Source organism: Octopus sinensis, linkage group LG7 (genome assembly GCF_006345805.1).
Source record: "Octopus sinensis linkage group LG7, ASM634580v1, whole genome shotgun sequence".
NCBI lineage: Eukaryota > Metazoa > Mollusca > Cephalopoda > Octopoda > Octopodidae > Octopus > Octopus sinensis.
Genome location: NC_043003.1, coordinates 105,379,002 through 105,399,278, shown reverse-complemented (window position 1 = coordinate 105,399,278; position 20,277 = coordinate 105,379,002). Strand labels below are relative to the sequence as shown.

The 20,277-nt window shown below is 36.9% G+C and overlaps 2 protein-coding genes across 3 annotated transcripts in view; one reads left to right on the top strand and one right to left on the bottom strand.

Annotated features, from left to right (window-relative positions):
* Positions 1-4,720, top strand: part of LOC115214346 (myb-like protein D) — a 16,972-nt gene extending 12,252 nt beyond the window's left edge. The window contains exons 2-3 of one of the 2 annotated variants that reach the window (XM_036505065.1): positions 3,441-3,893; positions 3,933-4,720. In XM_036505065.1, coding sequence (XP_036360958.1) covers positions 3,760-3,893; positions 3,933-4,422 — 624 coding nt within the window. In that variant the 5' untranslated portion in view covers positions 3,441-3,759 and the 3' untranslated portion in view covers positions 4,423-4,720. Of the gene's footprint in view, positions 1-3,440 lie in introns of both variants that reach the window. The other variant, XM_029783531.2, reaches the window with a different exon arrangement.
* A 10,954-nt stretch (positions 4,721-15,674) lies between these two features.
* Positions 15,675-19,856, bottom strand: LOC115213813 (ADP,ATP carrier protein 3, mitochondrial). The gene is made up of 2 exons (XM_029782691.2): positions 19,696-19,856; positions 15,675-16,832 (listed from the first exon to the last, which is right to left on the bottom strand). The coding sequence occupies exon 2, from the start codon at positions 16,830-16,832 to the stop codon at positions 15,924-15,926; it is 909 nt and encodes a 302-aa protein (XP_029638551.1). The 5' UTR covers positions 19,696-19,856; the 3' UTR covers positions 15,675-15,923.
* Between the last annotated feature and the right edge of the window lie 421 nt (positions 19,857-20,277).

Below are 20,277 nucleotides of genomic sequence, written 5' to 3'. Positions count from 1 at the left end.
ATCTATGTTAATTCACATATTTGTTTTCTTGTGATTTACATTGCATTTACTTTGCATTATTTTGGCCTTACCCACAACCCTTTATACAATACACACACACACACATATATATATATATTCTTTTGTAGAGGCACAATGGACCAGTAGTTAGGGCAGTGGACTCGCAGTCATGGGATCGTGGCTTCAATTCCCAGACTGGGTGTTGTCAGTTTTTAACACCGGCAGGGGCTGGTGGCAAACCCTGCTGTATTCTTTCAACACAACTTTCTCTCACTCCTTCTCCCTTTTTCTGCTGTACCTGTAATTCAAAAGGGGCCGGCCTTGTCACACTGAATCTCCCTGAGAAATATGTTAAGGGTACATGTGTCTGAGGAGTACTCAGCCACTTGCATGTTAATTTCACGAGTAGGCTGTTCCATTGATCGGATCAACTGGAACCATCATCGTTGTAACCGATGGAGTGGTTGGTGTTAGGGAGGATATCCAGCTGTAGAAACTTTGCCAGATCAAGACTGGAGCCTGGTGCAGCCTTCTAGCTCGCCACTCCTCAGTCAAACCGTCCACCCCATGCCAGCAAGAAAGCAGACAATGATGATGACACACACACACATCATCATCATCCCACTATGTCTACTTTCCATGCTACAATGGATTGTGTGGTTCAACAGGGTATAAAAAACTGGAGGTCAACCCCTCATTAAACAAGGGTGGGCAAGGGTAGCCGAGAAAAAGATACAAGATGAACAGTGGAGTGGCTGTGTGGTAAGTAGCTTGCTAACCAACCACATGGTTCAAGGTTCAGTCCCACTGCGTGGCATCTTGGGCAAGTGTCTTCTACTATAGCCCCAGGCCGACCAATGCCTTGTGAGTGGATTTGGTAGACGGAAACTGAAAGAAGCCCGTCGTATATATGTATATATATATATGTGTGCATGTGTTTGTCCCCCTAGCATTGCTTGACAACCGATGCTGGTGTGTTTATGTCCCCGTCACTTAGCGGTTCGGCAAAAGAGACTGGTAGAATAAGTACTGGGCTTACAAAGAATAAGTCCTTGGGTCTAGTTGCTCGACTAAAGGCGGTGCTCCAGCATGGCCGCAGTCAAATGACTGAAACAAGTAAAAGAGTATATTCCTAAATTAAGCACAAGACCATAAATAATGAGATGAAACAATTAATTAGATTGGCCCCCTCTCCTCGAATGGGGCCTTAGTTATTTAACCTCAGTTCAGCAATGAATGAGCAGGTCTCTGATCAAATGAATTCCAGCCATGACTCTTCCTGTCCCAAACAATATAATTAAACCTGCATTATCCACTCATATCCTGTTGTCTTTTTTAAATACAACAGGATATGATTTGAAGATTTGGCTGCTGTTTATAGCAGTCCTGTTGGTGCTTGTAACATTGTAACAATATGTGTGGAGGCGCAATGGCCCAGTGGTTAGGGCAGCGGAGTCGCGGTCGTAGGATCGCGGTTTCGATTACCAGGCTGGGTGTTGGGCGTGTTTATTGAGCAAAAACACCTAAACCTCCATGAGGCTCCGGCAGGGAGTGGTGGCAATCCCTGCTGTACTCTTTCGCCACAACTTTCTCTCACTCACTCTTCTGTTGGCCAGCTCGCTTAGCCAGCAGGGTGGCATCATTTGAAGGCTAAAACAAGCTTGTAACATTGATAAAAAGGAACATGTAGTGAATGTTGCTAGAGAATAGGACAAAATGCATTGTTGGTTTGTCCTGCTTCTTTAAATTCTGAATTACTAGACACATGTGGTGATCTTGTCGGTAATGAACCAACAACATAGCGTTTTGTAAATAGAAATGCAAATTGTAGTTGTGAACCCCATGCTGGTGGCACGTAAAAAGCACCATCTGAACATGGCCGATGCCAGTGCTGCCTTGACTGGCTTCCGTGCCGGTGGCACGTAAAAACACTATCCAATCATGGTCGATGCCAGTCTCCTCCGGCCCCTGTGCTGGTGGCACGTAAAAAGCACCATCTGAACATGGCCGATGCCAGCGCCGCCTTGACTGGCTTCCGTGCCGGCGGCATGTAAAAATACCATCCAATCATGGTCGATGCCAGCCCCCTCTGGCCCCTGTGCTGGTGGTACGTAAAAGCACCCACTACACTCTTGGAGTGGTTAGCGTTAGGAAGGGCATCCAGCTGTAGAAACTCTGCCAGATCAGACTGGAGCCTGGTACAGCCTTCTGGCTTCCCAGACCCCAGTCAAACTGTCCAACCCATGCCAGCATGGAAAACGGACATTAAACAATGGTGATGATGATAACATGAAACCATCTTTGCATCCTCTCGCAAGGATTCCATCGTCTGGACACAGGGTTTGCGAAGGAAGTCACCAGAAGTTGTTCAATGGCACAAGAACAAGAAATATTACCTTTTATCTGTTATTGGATTGTGGCCATGCTGGGGCACTACCTTTTTTAGTTTTAATCAGACAAATTTACCCCAGTACTTGTTTTATTAGTTTGGTACTTATTTTATCGGTCCCTTTAGCCAAACTGGGGACATGAACAAACCAATACTGGCTATCAAGCCATAGTGGACAAACACACACACACACACACACATATATATATGAAAGATTTTCACACAATCTCCATCTGCCAAATTTACTTGCAAGACATTGGTCAGCTTGGGGCTATAATAGAAGACACTTGGCCAAAGTGCCACACAGTAGGACTGAACCTGAATCAATGTGGTTGCAAAGCTAGCTTCTTAACCACACAGCCATGTCTATACCTATTTTGAAACATTATTTCATTACTGTTTAATATTGGGTTGTCAGGAAAGTTTGTGCCGATTTATAGTAGCTTACCTTTCGACTTATTTTAGAACATGGTTGAGTCCATAAAATAGGATTTGACTACACCTCCATTTAGAGCACAGTTTAAGCTATCTTTTCGTGGAAGAAGGTTTATGTTCCTATAACCTGTGTTAATTCTGTAACCCTTTAAAATGGAAAATAAGAAAGTTCATTTTCAGCACTTGATGTTTTAGGCAAAAATTGCTGCAGCTCATTTGGGATGTGTTACCCACCCTCTATATTCACCAGATATTGCTCCTTCGGATTTCCACTTATTCAGGTCTCTGCAGAATATTCTTAATGGTAAAAAATTCAATCCCTTGATGAATTCTTTGCCATAAAACCACCTCATTTCTGGGAAGAGGGTATTTTCAAGTTAAAGGAAAGATGGAGACGCATTGTGCAACAAAACGTTTCATATTTGGTTGATTAAAAATGGAACGGCAAGTATTTATTGACCTTTTTCTTTCCTTTAAAAATCGGCATGAACTTTTCGGACAAGTCAATATTTTCTTTCATAAATCATTCATCCTTTTTCTCAAGACTACCAATAAATTAAATTAATCCCTATATACATTCCTTGCTAATAAGGTTTTTCTTTCTTTTTAATTTCAGGTTTTGCCAGGTCATCATCCATTTAAAACAAACACTATAAAATACTTGATGTCTACAAAAACCTTTTTATATTTTTTTATTGCTATTTGAAATATATCAAGTGAGCAGGTATATATATATATAATATTTTGTCTGAAAACCAAAGCAGTCTGACACTCAAATCACAAGAATACTTTCATTTCCAGTTTCAATAAGACAAACATATCCTCTGCAACATTTGCCAAGCACTCTCTCTCGTTTGCCCAACACAAAGCAACACACACACACATATATGTATGATTCATAACAGAAATAGAATAAAACAGATTTAATTTCAATTATGGCAGAAATGAATGATGTATCTCCAGAGTCAGGGTCAAATATGGACCATAAAGATAATGGATTAATTCAAGATGAGGATGATGATGATGACAGCAGTGATGTCAAGGGAAAAGACTTGGGTGTTGAAGGTGGTGGAAGAACAGAGGATGGAGATGAAATTCAACAGGAGGATGAAGGTAATTTAACTAACAGTGACAATAACAACAATAACAATGGTAATAACAGCATAAATAATAATAACCACAACAGCAATATCAACAATGGCAATGACATTAAAACCCTTTTGGAAGATACACCTGATGATAAAGTGAGAACAGAGGAAGAGGATGATGATTTGTCCTACCTTTATGACACAATCGGCAATAACAACAAAAATGACAAGAGTGGGAAAAAAAGCCCACTATTCCAAGATGATGAGTGGGAAAATCGTGTGAAGCAGCTGAGGAAAGAAATCAGTGAAACAGAAGAACAACACACGATTTGGAAGAATAATTTTTCTGCAAGAAGGAATGTTGCCATAGAAAAATGGAAAGAGATTAAGAAAAAGAAACAACTGCAGATTCAAAAGATGCGTAAATTGAAGAATCTTTCCAATGGAAATGAAGAGGAAGAGAGAGAAACTATGGAAGAAACGGTAACCGATCAAACTAAAGTTGAATGAGTTCAAACTTTGAATTGTAAATCAAATATCAGGATTCGATCCACACATTGAGGATTTGGTCCTTAGCACAGGCCTTAGAAGTCTTTTAGGTTGCTATTCTGTTTGAATAAATTCTTTATTAATATTTAGATCTGTACTAAATTGGCACACCACTGAAAATATTCCAAGGTGTTGATGCAAGAAATAAAAAAATATATATATTCATCATCATACAGGTACAGGTGTGGTTGTGTGGCAAGAAGTTTATTTCCCAACCCCATAGTTCCAGGTTCAATTGCACTGTGTGGCACCTTGGGCAAATGTCTTCTACTATATCTCTGGGCCAACCAAAGCCTTGTGAGTGGATTTGGTAAATGGAAAGAAGGTTGTCATGTGTATGTATGTCTTTGTCGGGGGAACAAACAAAGGCGTACACACATAAATATATACAAGATCAGATTGGAGTCTGGTGCAGCCTACTGGCTTGCCAGTCCTCAGTCAAACCATCCAATCCATGCCAGTATGGAAAACGGATGTTTAAACAATGATATATATATGTGTGTATGAGGGTGAGTCAAAAAGTAATGCCATTTTGTTTAGGACAGGTATAATTCCCAACACAGGAACGTGTATCATACATCAAAGTGAAGCTGATCCTCTGTGGATCACATCCCTACTTCTCAACATAGTCACCATTTCTTTCAATAACAATGTTTCACCTTTGAATGAAAGCATGTATCCCTGCCCCGGAAAATTCTGTTGACTGTTCTTTGAGCCACTTCTTCACTACAGTTTTCACTTCCTTGTCACTGGACTAACATCTCTTCGGCCTCATGAAAGAGGGTTTGAGAGGCAAGCAGTGACGAGGAAGTGAAACTGTAGTGAAGAAGTGGCTCAAAGAACAGTCAACAGAATTTTACCGGGCAGGGATACATGCTCTCATTCGAAGGTGGAACATTGCTATTGAGAGAAACGGTGACAATGTTGAGAAGTAGGGATGTGATCCACAGAGGACCAGCTTCATTTTGATGTATGATACATGTTCCTGTGTTGGTAATTATACCTGTCCTAAACAAAGTGGCATTACTTTTTGACTCACCCTCGTATATGTGTATATATATAATGGGCTTCTTTCAGTTTCTATCTATCAAATCCACTCACAAGGTTTTGATTGGCTCAAGGCTGTAGAAGAAGGCACTAGCTCAATTTGCCATGCAGTGGGACTGAACCTGGAACCATGTGGTTGGAAAGCAAACTTCATACCACGTAGCTACACTTGCGTACAGGGTTCCAAATCTATTAAGAATAACTTTAACTTCCATTTATCCCGGGTAAAGTGAAATACCAGTTGAGTACAGGGTTCATTTTAATCGTGTTAATGTAATCATATCAGAACTGGTCCTTAACCCTTTTGTTACCAACCCGGCTGAAACCACCTCTGGCTTTGTAGTACAAATGTCTTGTTTTCATAAGTTTTGAATTAAAATCTTCCATCAAACCTTAGTCACAATTTATGTTCCTAACACTAGCTGAATGATAACTAAGTTATTTTACTAAATTCTTTGTTATGTTTAAAGTAATTGAAAGAAACACAGAGCATCTCAACAGATAAATATGGTAACAAAAGGGTTAATCATGTGGTACATCAATGTGCATATAAAATGACATTCCATCATTTATGGCAAGGGTTCCAATTAATCCAAGTGATGGAACAGACTGCTTGGAAAATGAATGTGCAAGTGGCTGAGCACTCCACAGACATGTGTACCCTTAACCCTTTCATTACCGTATTTCTATTGTGGTGTTCTGTGTTTCTTTCAATTAATTTTAAATATAACAAAGAATTTAGTAAAATAACTTAGTTATCATTCAGCTAGTGTTAGGAACAGAAATTGTGATTAAGGTTTGATGGAAGATTTTAATTCAGAACTTTAGAAAACAAGGCATTTGTACTCAGAGCCAGAGCTGGTTTCAGCCGGGTTGGTAACGAAAGGGTTAATGTAGTTTTAAAGGAGATTCAGCATGAGACAGAATGTAACAAGACAGGCCCTTTGAAATACAGGTACTACTTATTTTTGCCATTGAGTGGACAGCAGCAACATGAAATAAAACATCTTGCTCAAGGGCACCAGGTGTTGCTAGGAATTGAAATCCCAGCCTTGTGATCGTAAGCTGAGCACCAGGACCGCTAAGCTATGGGCCTTCACTAAATGTGTAGTGGTGAATGGAATTAGCAGAATCATTTCCAAGTCTGACAAAATGCTTAGCAACATTTCTTTTAGCTCTTTACATTCTGAGTTCAAACTCCAGTAAGGTCAACTTGTCTTTCATCCCTCAGGATAAAGTACCAGTCAATGTTAAGCAACTTGCCTCTCCTCTCAAAAATTGCTGGCCTGGAACCCTGCAACAGACTGATATCCCATTCAGGGAGAATATTGTGATATCGGAAAATGTTATGGAAAATGGATAAACCAACCATATGAGCCCTTACTAGGGCTTAAGAAAAATTTAGAAGGGGGTAAAAATAGTATCGGGAAGATGATAATGTTGTTATTCTTATGAAGTTTAGAAATAAAGGTTTCTGGTTTGAATCCATTCCAGTACTATTTACATTTGACAGATATTTGTCCTCATCTTGTTTGTTATTAACACGTTTCGGATGATATACCCTCCAGCCTTCATCAGGTATCTTGGGGTAAATTTCAAAACTGGGTTCTCATTCCTGTTATTATTATTATTATTCAGGTCACTGCCTGGAATTGAACTCGGAAGCTTGGGGTTAGGTTCGAAATTCCCCCGAGACACCTGATGAAAGCTGGAGGGTATATCAGACGAAACATTGTGTTGACAACAAACAAGATGAGGACAAATATCCGTCAAATTTTAATAATGTAAATAATTCCTCATCTCTTAAATATAGAACTGTATTTCGGTTCTATTCATACATTCACAAGTAAGACACATGATGATAAATGATAATCAATGGATAGAAAATGTATTTTCCTCATCATCATCGTTGTTTCCATGCTTTCCATGCTGGCATGGGTTGGATGGTTTGACTGAGGACTGGTGAGCCAGAAGGCTGCACCAGGCTCCAATCTGATCTGGCAGTGTGGTCATGCTGGGGTGCTACCTTGGGGAATTTTACCTGAATGAATTTCTTCCCTAGTCATTTTTTTAAGCCTGGTACTTATTCTATCAGGCTTTTTCACTGAACTGCTAAGTTACAGGGATGTAAACACATCAACTTTGGTTGTCAAGCTGTAGTGGGAGACAAACACATACGTAGATGGAAATATATATTTATATATAGTAATCCCTTGCCATATCGCGGTTCACCTATCGCAGATTTTTCTGGCTAATATATGTAAATTTTTATTGTGGACTCCTCAGTATTTCATGGGTTTCTGCAGCCAATGGGTATTTATATTGTTTTAGATTTTAATTATTTCTGTGGGAGGTCTGGGGACATAAGGGATTATTGTATTGCCTAAACAAATAAATTCTGGTGCAGTCGTCTGGCCTGCCAGCCCTACCAAACTGTCCAACTCATGCCAGCATGGAAAACAGATGTTTGCTTGTGGGGATCATTTTTATTTTTTGTGCCCCAGGACTCATTACACCAGTTACCAGGTTTCCATGGTGTATAAATGACAGAGATCCCAACATGGCCCTTGAATGGGATGCTGATCCAGCACAGGGTTCAAAGCCTGCAATTGTGAATGGAGGGGACAAATTAGTTACATCGACTCCCAGTACTTGAGTGGGACCTTATTTTAACAACCCCGAAAAAATAAAAGGCAAAGTAGACTGCTAACAGGATTTGAACTCAGTGCATAAAGAGCCAGAAGAATTGTCACTAAGCATTTTGTCCGATGTGCTAATGTTTTTGCAAACCTGCCACTATGAAAATAAAGTTAAAAACCCCAAAATATATAATCTTTATTAATTCACCTAATATAATAAAATACAAACAATTACAAAATTTAACATAAATTCAGCAGGTAAAAATTAATTACATCTAAATGTCATAGTAATTAGTGTTTAAAAGACACCATGTCCACAAAATTTGTGAATTTTGGGGTCGTCAGATAAATTCCTTCACTTTTTTCTATTTGACACCCCATTGTCATATATTGGAAAAGAAGCAAAAATTATATTATTCAAATTTCAAGAAAAACAACAGAAAGTTATAAAGGAAAAACAGAACTACAAAAATGAAAAAAAAAAAAAAACCATAAACAACTATAATAAAAATATTTTACATGTTAATTTGAATAACATTGGAAAAGGATTAAAATTTATGGAAAAAAAAGAAAAAGAAAATAAACCAAAACATACAATTCTCCTTTGCACCAATATATCTGAAGTTTTAAAATTTGACTCTCCAGTTGTCTTACATTAGAAACTATATTGACACTTAAAAAATTTTTTGTTCACATCATGGATCAAATAATCCCATATTTGTCTTCAGCACACAAACGCACAAATGCTTATGTTGTGGCCCAAATACTATCTAAGAATTTAATGAATGCTCATAAACTTTGTTTGAAACACTTTTAAAAATAATTTTGTATTGATGACTTTACTTCAGTTTGAAATAAATAATTGGGCATTATTTCTGGAAATTATTCAATCTATCAAACGTTTGCAACCAGTACTAATACAAATACAGCAGAGAAATGGTAAGTAGAGTTGGTGAAGGCGGCGAGCTGGCAGAACCGTTAGCACGCCAGGCGAAGTGCGTAGCTGTATTCCGTCTGCTGTTACGTTCTGAGTTCAACTTTGCCTTTCATCCTTTCAGGGTCAATAAATTAAGTACCAGTTACGCACTGGGGTCAATATAATCGACTTAAATCCGTTTGTCTGTCCTTGTTTATCCTCTCTGTGTTTAGCCCCTTGTGGGCAGTAAAGAATTAGGTATTTCGTCTGCCGTTACGTTCTGAGTTCAACTTTGCCTTTCATCCTTTCAGGGTCGATAAATTAATTACCAGTTATGCACTAGGGTCGATATAATCGACTTAATCCGTTTGTCTGTCCTGTGTTTAGCCCATTGTGGGTAGTAAAGAAATAGGTAAGTAGAGTTGGTTCTGTGAACACATTGAGTGCCAAGGGCAAATACGTAGATCGGTCCCATGTGCCATACCTGTTTTCTTTCAAATTCACATAGTATTTCAGTTGTATGCAGTTCATTTTTCAATATATGTGGCACATTTGTAAAGTGTGGTGTATACATATATTGTACAAATGGCCCTCAATGTGTTAAACTGTTTCCCTCTACTTTCCTGTATATATATATATATATATATATATGATTTTGAGCTAGAGTTAATAGCATTTATGGAAAAAAAGAGAGAAGTGAATCTTGTTAGGATGATTTAATCATTGTATACCTGTAAAGGGATGAAGTTTTTGACAGGAGTTAAACTGAAAAGTCATAGTAACTTCATTATTTTCCCCAGTTTAGAGGTTTGGGATGTAAAAGGAAAAAGAAGACCATTACACAACAGGACCAGGTGAGCAGTAAAGCAGAGCTTTAGACCTCCTAATGTTCCAGTTATAGATTTTGCTAAACCAAGAACTAATAAAACTTTAGGTTTCCCTTCAACTCAGACTTCTAGGACATGTTTCACACTAGAACCATCGGTTATGAGCTACAGTTCTGTCTATATAGATGTAGCAGCTAATAAAACAGTTTCTAATTCTTGAGTTATACTCTTTACTCTTTTACTTGTTTCAGTCATTTGACTGCGGCACTGCCTTTAGTCGAGCAAATTGACCCCGGGACTTATTCTTTGTAAGCCCAGTACTTATTCTATCGGTCTCTTTTGCCGAACCGCTAAATGACGGGGACGCTAAGTGACAGGCACACACACACATACATACGACAGGCTTCTTTCAGTTTCCATCTACCAAATCCACTCATAAGGCATTGGTTGGCCTGGGGCTATAGCAGAAGACACTTGCCCAAGATGCCACGCAGTGGGACTGAACCCGGAACCATGTGGTTGGTTAGCAAGCTACTTACCACACAGCCACTCCTGCGCCCATGTTATGTTCAGATTTCTTATATAGACATTAGGTGCTGGTGCCGTGTAAAATGCATCCAGTAATATATAAACTATGCCAAAACAAATGGGAATCCGCTGCAGCTCTGAGCTCCTATCAAACTGTCCAACACATGCCAGCAGAGAAAATAGACATTAAATGATGATGATGATAAATATCTAAATGTTTGTTAACCCTTTCATTACCAACCCGGCTGAAACTGCCTCTGTAGTACAAACATCTTTTCATAGGAGTGGCTGTGTGGTAAGTAGCTTGCTTACCAACCACGTGGTACTGGGTTCATTCCCACTACATGGCACCTTGGGCAAGTGTCTTCTGCTATAGCCTCGGGCCGACCAATGCTTTGTGAGTGGATTTGGTAGACGGAAACTGAAAGAAGCCCGTCATATGTTTGTCCCCGCAACATTGCTTGACAATCAATGGTGGTGTGTTTATATCCCTGTAACTTAGCAGTTTGGCAAGAGACCGATAGAATAAGTACTAGGCTTCCAAAGAATAAGTCCATAGCCACAGTCAAATGAATGAAACAAGTAAGAGTAAAGAGTAAGAGAGTAATTAAAATCTTCCACCAAGCTTTAGTCACAATTTATGTTCCTAACACTAGCTGAATGATAACTAAGTTATTTTACTAAATTCTTTGTTATATTTTAAATTAATTGAAAGAAACACAGAGCATCTCAAAATAAATGCAGTAACGAAAGGGTTAAATAATTGATGTGTTTGTTTTTAAAGCTGAATTCGAAATTCTTGCACGTATCCTGCCGTGGGTGGAAGAGATTATGATGCTAACATGGAAAAGCACGTCAAACTATGTTAATTGCATGATTCGATATACCTTTGTATGTTATTTAAATCTATGCAATATGTGTATAGATAAAAAATAAAAAGGTTGCACGGCCTAGAAAGGTACTTAGCTGTGGTTTCATATTATGAAGCAGACGAGATAGGGACATCAATTCATAGAAGGAAACATTCTCAGATCATCTGGTGTCTATAAACCACCAACAAAATGAACAAGACATATAAAGAGACCCTCTATGTAGCTGCTTGACCTGCTAGAAATAGCAGTTAAATCTCTAGTGGCTTAAAAAACAAGCTATACAATATCTTAGATGAACTGTACCAAAAAAAAAAAATTTCATCCCAAACATGGGATGAAATTGATAATTGACTGAAGGGATGAAGACCCAAGGCATAATAAAATACCAGGAGCAGATTTGAACTCATAGTCTCTACACAGCATAATCACATAATTTGAGAAACTATGCATTTTCACCATCTACACAATCACGTTTGTTGCTCCAAATTCAGAACATACCTACATTTGGAATATCCAGTGATTTTGTATCCTATTAAATGCTTCCATGACACCTTGTGTGTCTTCTACTACACCTTGGGTCAACCAAAACCCAGAGTGAATTGCATAGGCAGAAACTTAAAATCCATCATGTATATGAAAGTGCTTGTGTACCCTAGCCAGGTGTACTTGTTCCAACTTGTTCTACATAGACAAGCAGGTAATTACTTTGACCCAGTACTTGAGTGACAGATGGATTAGCAGGACATAAACCTAAGTTGGTGTCTAAAGCCTTATCAAACATATTCATCCCTCTTCAGTTTTCAAATCCCTACAAATCCCTACTTTTGGTATCACTTAACGCTTTTGATACCAACCCGGCTCTGTAGTACAAATGTCTTGTTTTCATAAGTTGCGAATTAAAATCTTCCACCAAACTTTAGTCATAATTACTGTTCCTAACACCAGCTAAATTATAGCTAAGTTATTTTACAAAATTCTTCGTTATATCTAAAATAATTGAGAGAAACACAGAGCATCCCAAAATAAATACAGTAATGAAAGGGTAAAAGTTACTGGAATTCAATTATGTTTCTCTCCAAATTTAGTCCTTTGAATCACTAACATATTCCCCTTCAACACATCATCTGTAGGACTTAACTGTACTTAAGAAGGCGGTGAGCTGGCAGAATCGTTAGCACACCAGGCAAAATACTTAGCGGTACTTCGTCTGCCGCTACGTTCTGAGTTCAAATTCCGCCGAGGTCGACTTTGCCTTTCATCCATTCGGGGTCGATAAATTAAGTACCAGTTGCGCACTGGGGTCGATGTAATCAACTTAATCCGTTTGTCTGTCCTTAGCCTCTTGTGGGTAGTAAAGAAATATGTATTTAACAGGTATCCGCAAGTATTTTCATTCATGTCGAGTTTCTGCAGCATCTGGAATTATCTAAAGCACAGAGGTAGGTCATATGGGTGTACGTGTCTTTGATTTCAAGATTTCTGTTTTCCCTTCCATTGTACTTTTGTAAAGTGCATTTCAAAGCTGCTGCGGGTTTGGTAAGATGTGCCAATATTAACTCCATAGTTGACAGATAATCTGTGATGACTGCTTGAAAGAGATAAACAGGAAATGACCGTCAAAGCACCAAGTGGCCAACACTGGTATTCAAGGGGAAGAGACTTTAACAGCTCAGCATTCAGGTTATGCAGTCAAATGTAATGCTTATTGATTGTTATGAATTAATCACATCATCTGGTAGCTTGAAGATTTCAAATGTGATTGTTTACTTTTAGAAAAAGGTGTGAGTCCAGAACTGGCCAGTTTGAAAATCAAGAATATTTTGGCCAGATATGGCTGGTTTAAATGCTTAAAGGTTAAAATTGGGGAAAAAAAAAAAAAAAAAAAAATCCAGACCTAGGTGTAGGAGTGGCAACTTGCTTACGAACCACATGGTTCTGGGTTCAGTCCCACTGCATGGCACCTTGGGCCGACAAAAACCCTTGTAAGTGGATTTGATAGACAGAAATTGAAAGCCCATCATATATATATATGAATATTTGTGTGTGTGTGTGTGTGTGTGTGTTTATGTCCCCGTAACTTAGCAGTTTGGCAAGAGACTGATAGAATAAGGACTAGTCTTACAAAAAATAAGTCCTGGGGTCGATTTGCTTGACGGTGGTGCTCCAGCATGGCCAGTCAAATGACTGAAACAAGTAAAAGAGCAAAAGAGAGAGTAGACCTCAATGGTTTATAGCAGCAAACTTGCTGATCACACAAGAGCAGTAGAGGAGATATTCAGCTTTTAATATTAAGACTTGACCTTCAAGTTAATCTGATTTTTAGTTAACAGGTCAAAGGTCATTCTGTGTTAATCGCAGCGTGTCAGTGCATGTGATATGCAGTTTCATATCTGGAAACAAACAGGATTTATTCACCTGATAAATGCTCAAACTAGCATTTGGTCTTTTTCAAATTAAAGAGGTATGTTTGATGTAGAAAAATAAAGTTTATTTTCATGTGTCCAAAAGCATGGAATCATTCAGATTCACCCAAGCGTTCGTTTCCCTTCCTATGGAACTATGATAGCATTTGAAGTATCACAAATTGTTAGCAAGGTGTTAAAAGGTTATCAATATAATTCCTTGCTAATCTGAACAAACTTAACTGATACTAGTTTCCAATTAAGCTACCAAATATTGGTAATCTTTGAAAATGTAAACACAATTTCTGATTTGCAAAAATTTTCTATTAATCAAGAACACTTATTTCACAAAATAAAAGTGATAGCTATGTCCACTATAAATCGGATTTGTAGATGGTAAATAACAAAACACAATCACTTATTTCTTCATTTATTTCCACAAAAGTCACTATATTTATGGCAATAAACACTGTATAAAACAATAGTGCAGTTGTCATGGATATAAAGACTTGATCATATTTAAGTGCTTCTTTGTTCAATTTTAAGTTTCGAAAGTTTAGTGAGTTAAATATTTCTTTGTTTTTTTTCTGGTACAGGTCATTATTTCAACATTGTGACCCCAGGTATTAAATGTGTTTGTGAAATAAACTGAAATTCAAGTGTTTGAATTTAATTTTTGCAACCCCCAATGGGGTCCTGACCCATAGTTTAAGAAGTGCTGGTTTAGAGGACCTAATACAGAATAATTCCAATTACTATAAGTGTCTGCTCTTTTCATTTTATTCATAGAATAAAGTGAAATATATAGTTGACATCTCCCAAAGAAATATTGTTAAAAGTGAGAGAATCAACCTGAACGTCAAGCTAACCAGCCCAAATTATGCTAAAGATCAATAAATTACATAAAGGTACAAAACCTACTAATATTTAGCCCCAATAAAATTTATAAACCCAAAAACAGCGTACATATTAAATTTTACTGTTTTGAGAAACTTCGAACCAAAGTTTAACTCATCATTAGCACCTTGCAATAATACCGAGATAAAGATGCAAATTTATAATATAATGCTGGTTAGTTAACCCTTTAACACAGATTATTGTCAAAAGTAATGCTTTTTATTCACATTGCTTTGAATTAATTATGGATTATCTTGTAGCCTTGAGATTTTGATAAGGTAAATTTTTAGGATGATATTGTACAGTTAGTGGGAGAGACCTGATCTGACCATTTTAACATAAAACACCTGGAATATTTTGGCCAGACATGGCCCGATTTAAATGTGAATGGGTTCAGAGTTACATTCAGCTGCATGTCCAGGTTAGTTTTGTTTTACGTTTTAGTGTAAGCTGTTCCATGCACATTTAAATCATGACAATTTAAACTTGGATAAACTGAATAGGTCTTTAAACTCCTTGGTCATTCTTGCAATGGGTCAATAAATCAGTTGAAGACCTGACAATTGCAAGCCAGGGAAAAAAATACGGACAGGACATGAGGTTAACAATGATATGTGATAAACTTTTCCAATCACATTAACACTAGAATATTTTGGTGACACCAAGTATTACAATCTCCCACCAAAATTCTTTTCATTTTCTTAGGAATACCACACCCTATTAATAGAAAATTAATGAAAACAAAAAGCCTAACTTCCCAAACATTTTTTTTTTATCAACCTATCTGAAAACAGAGGTGGAGTAACAAACTTACAGGCTAAATATATCCACAGAATGGACACCCAATCAAGAACTAAGAGCTATTGCATTTACAATAAAAATTCATGGAAATAAGAGAATACAAGATATAAGCCAAGAATGCTGTGATCCTGTTGAAAAAAAAATTAAATTATAGGCTGTTTTTTTTCCCTTATTTTACCTAGGCATTGGGCACAGTAAAATAAAAATTCCAAAACTCATTAACAAAATTTAACAGTGGAACCAGGAAATTACAGTAAAGAAAAAGCACAACTTTAGAACAAGAGTAACGAGTTAATTTTGTTTATTAATTAACTGCGACAAGTCGGGTCCATCTTCAAAAGGTACTTTAAAATACAGGTAATAGGTGAAGTTTGTGCTCAATAACTTGGTCTTAACAACTGAGCCCCAGGCTGGTCAATTTCCATACAGTCAAACCAGGTTCTTTTGAAAGTCACAGCATTACTGTCTAAAACTTTGAAAAATTTTATCTACCAAATTCTTATTTCACTTTGCCTCCTAACCAACAGATTATATTAGGATGATCTGCCCAAACGGAAAGCCACATACAGTTCTTTGAATTTATCAAACCCTGACAAGACACCAGCTCCAGCAACACCTCTGAGGATGTTAGCACCAGCACCCTTCATCAATGACATAAATCCTTCTGATTTGACGATCTTCATCGTACAGTCAATGGATCCACTATATTTGACTGCTTCACCGGATGTCATCATCATTCTTCTCCTGATTGTATCAATAGGATAAGAGACAAGACCAGCACTGATGGTTACAATATATCCAAGTGCGAAGGACATTAAGAGACTGGCATCGTCACCAATGACGATTGGTTTCAAGGTGTCATAGAAACCGAAATAGCACCCTCTGTAGACAACGATTCCAACACAAGAGATCACAAAACCTCTGTAAAGTCCGGCAACACCATCAGATGCTATTGTTTTGCGGTAGACGTCGACCATACCGTTGAACTGGCGCTCACCACCCTTTTTGCTGCTCTTGGCATCATTAGCTAAACGGGTTCGGCAATAATCGAGGGAATAGACAAAGCACAGGGACAAAGCTCCAGCAACACCGCCTGATGCCACATTCTTGGTAAACTTCAAAGTGTAACTATCTGCCTTACTAGATTTAAACATGATTTTGATCTGATCTTTGAAAGCAAAGTTGAGAGCCTGGGTTGGGAAATATCTGATGCAGTTAGCCAAGTTGCCACGCCAGAATGGTAAGACACCCTCGGACTTGAAGGTCTTCATTGTGCAGTCAATCACACCCTTGTAAGGCTCCTTCAGCCTACCACTCTTCAACATTTCATCTTGATTTTGAACCAGCAGCTTTACTCGTTCAATTGGAGCTGCGGCTGTCTTGGATATGATAGCAGCTGCTCCACTAAGAGCGAAATTCTCAGCAAATCCAAGTTTTGCCATCTGAAATTTAAAGAAAAAAAAAAGTATTAGTTTGTAGAACTAAAAAAAAAAAAAAAATATCGTTTCTATCATAATTCGAATAAACAAAAATGCAATACCAATAAATATAATTGTGAATTTCGGAATATGTATAAATATATATTTTAATTTGTCAATAGTCGATAAAAATGTTTGACTTTCAAATAATTATTAAGCGGTCGGTAATTCGTCAAATGACATTCATCAAGGTAAGATTTTATCAATAGAAAATTTATGCTGAAAGTGAATGCTATTGACGATCGATCGGAGGAAGAAACTATTTAAAAAAAAACCCCAGATAACTGAATATAAATTTGTAAAGCATTAAGGATTCAGAAAAACTTTAAACGTTAAGAATTATGTTATAAAGAGATGGTCCTACAAGTGAATGCGAAGATAATTAGAGAAGATATGAAAGCACTCAAGTGTTGGGTGAATGGAGGACGACTTGTGAGAAAGCGTTTCTGTCACTTTGAAGCAGATGAAATCCATTATTTGTGGAAATACCTAGATAGGAATATGAACTTTCCAAATCGTATCATTTGGGAGAACAAAGTTAATGTTGAGTTTGTGTAATAAGCGTGACCTAATTTCGAAATTCAGGTAATGAATTTTGCCATAAATCTGCTTCGCTTTGTACATTAGACACGAAACAAGTTCCCTTAAGAAATATGGGATTGTCACTCACTTGTAATAAATAAATTGACGATGATAGAAGTTTAAAAATTCGGGGAAGGGTTTTGGATTTTTGAAGAAGAAATGGCGATGATACAACTTTAGTTGAAGATAGTGACTTTGACAAAGGTTAAAAAGAACATCGAGACTAAACGAAACAGCTTAAGTGTATAACACTGACATACATTAATTATTAAGACTTTGACAATGTTAAACGATTTATTCAGGATAGCAGCAAAAGGAAAGAAAAAGAAATTTAATTAGAAATTAAAATACTTCCATACTAAAAAATATCTACAAGTACGCGTGAACCCGTCTCCCACTGATAAGAGAAATGTCCATTTTTATATAATAAAGACAAGCATTCGCATATTAAAAGACAGATGGATATCCATGGTGGAATTTATGTGTTATTCGTTCTGAAGCAAGCCACGAGGTCAACAATTTGGCGGCGACCGATCGACATTTTCCTGTCTCTCTTCTCTCACCAGATTCCATTAAACAAGGAAGAGTGGAGTCGCGTGGCCAACACCGTGACTTTCAACATCAAACTTTTATTCAGCCAGAAATAATTAAATAATTAAATAATAATAATATTAAAGAAATAGGCAATCTTTCGTCTCGAGTAGACCTTTCCGTCGATTTCCGTAAAAAAATTTTTTTTTACATATGGGCTTGCGGGAACTTTTGAAGTAATGAGAGCGAAAGAGACTAAGAGAAAGCGATTGTATGACGAGGGAAGTTCTTATGAAGTTAGCGTGCATGGGAAGCATTGATGTACATGTGTGTGTGTTTGATGGAGTGTGGGAGACCGCAAGCCCATACGTAAAAAAAAAAGAAGTTTTTTACGGAAATCGACGGAAAGGTCTACTAGAGACGAAAGATCGCCTATAAAATAATAATAATAATAATAAAGAAATAAGCCATTCATGACACGACACAAATAATTCAAGTTGACTTCCAACCAATGCCACAAATTTAACATTTCTCTCTCTCAAGGACAAATATTTTCACCGGCAACATATTACATAATTATCTACAGCCGTCGCTTAAAAACCCACCCAGAATGAAAAACATATATCAATAAATATAAAACATGTTGAATTAAAGGTCAAGATTAAGAATATTATGTAACAATTCCATTTACTCCGATAATGGGGCAGAAATATTACAAGATAAAATGCAATAAATGCGTGATTAGAGGGCACTGGCCTAGTTATGGGCGTCAAAAGATGAGGTTAGGCCTCTTGTAACCTTTATTAACCTACTCTTTGCATTTTACAATTTCACACATCAAAACCACAAATATAGCGTATATACATAATATATATATATATATATATATATATATTAAGCTGCAATTATTCCTCCATCGTTGCCATTCCACCCCTGCCTCCCACATTAACAATGCTCAGACAATGAAGACCGATTCCTTGTTCCAAGATATATATATATATATTAATTAATTGTAATTCGAATTTAATTGCAGCATTGAAACGTACGCAGTGTTTTTACTTATTATATTATATATTTATCATTCATTTTATACTTTTTGAGATCTAGTTATAAGTTATATATTTAAAAAAAATTATAATTATATATATATTATGTTACTTAGGTATTGTTTTATGACTATCACTGTTTGAGTAGCATAATAGTGGTTTTATCTCTAATACATATTTTATATATATAAAGAGAGAGTACATATATATACTGTCTTTATATACATATATAAAGAGAGTACATATATATACTCTCTCTCTCTCTCTATATATATATATATATATATAAAGTGAGAGTACATATATATATACTCTCTCTCTCTCTATATATATATATATATATACTCTCTATATATATACATAAAGAGAGAGTATATATATCCTAGTACAATTACTGATTTGTGTCTGTGCAGTTAATTAATCTCTGAAGGATTAAAATTAGAAAAAAAGAAAAATTATGTAGAAATCATAAATTAAAGATTTGAGAATTTCTTGGAAATGAAAAATCCTACATCTTTTTCTTCTTTTTCTTTTTCTTTTTTTTTTTCTAATAAATCTGTCCGTGTGTCAGAGTCTATGCGTCTTCAGTGATCGATGCTAATAGATATATATTTGCTGTGTGAAAATAAAAGCGTTGATAGAAAAAAAAAAAGGGGTTGCTGACTTACGTTCAGTTCTTATTCGGCAATGAATTGTAGACGTAGGTGAAGACGAGCCGCTAGATTTCCCCGATCTTGGCTTTCGTGTCAACCTCAACTGAAAGACTGATTAATGCAGTCACGTGGCTGACGTCATCGAAACCCGGATAGGCCCACTGCGCATGTCAGTAAAACTATCGAACTACGGATGGCCAAACAGGCTCACAAAAACTGGTTTTTAATTTCATAGCGGAATTTCGTTTTGGGATTTGTTTTTTTTTTTATTTTATCTAGTTTCAGCTCACGAGCTGTGGCCATGCTGGGGCGCAAAGATTCTTTATATGACTTCGTGTGTTGAAGCATGTTCTGTTGTATCTGGGGAGAGTCATTTTCTTTTTGTGCCTTATAATATAACACACTCACCAGTAAAATTTTTATAAATATAAAAAATAAGAAAAATTTTTTTAAATAAGAAAAATTTTTTTAAATAAGAAAAATGTAGAAATTTTATCGGTGAGTGTGTTATATTATAAGGCACAAAAAAGAAAATGACTCTCCCCAGACACAACAGAATACCCTGCTAAAAAGAGCAGTTAAACCACCATCAAATAA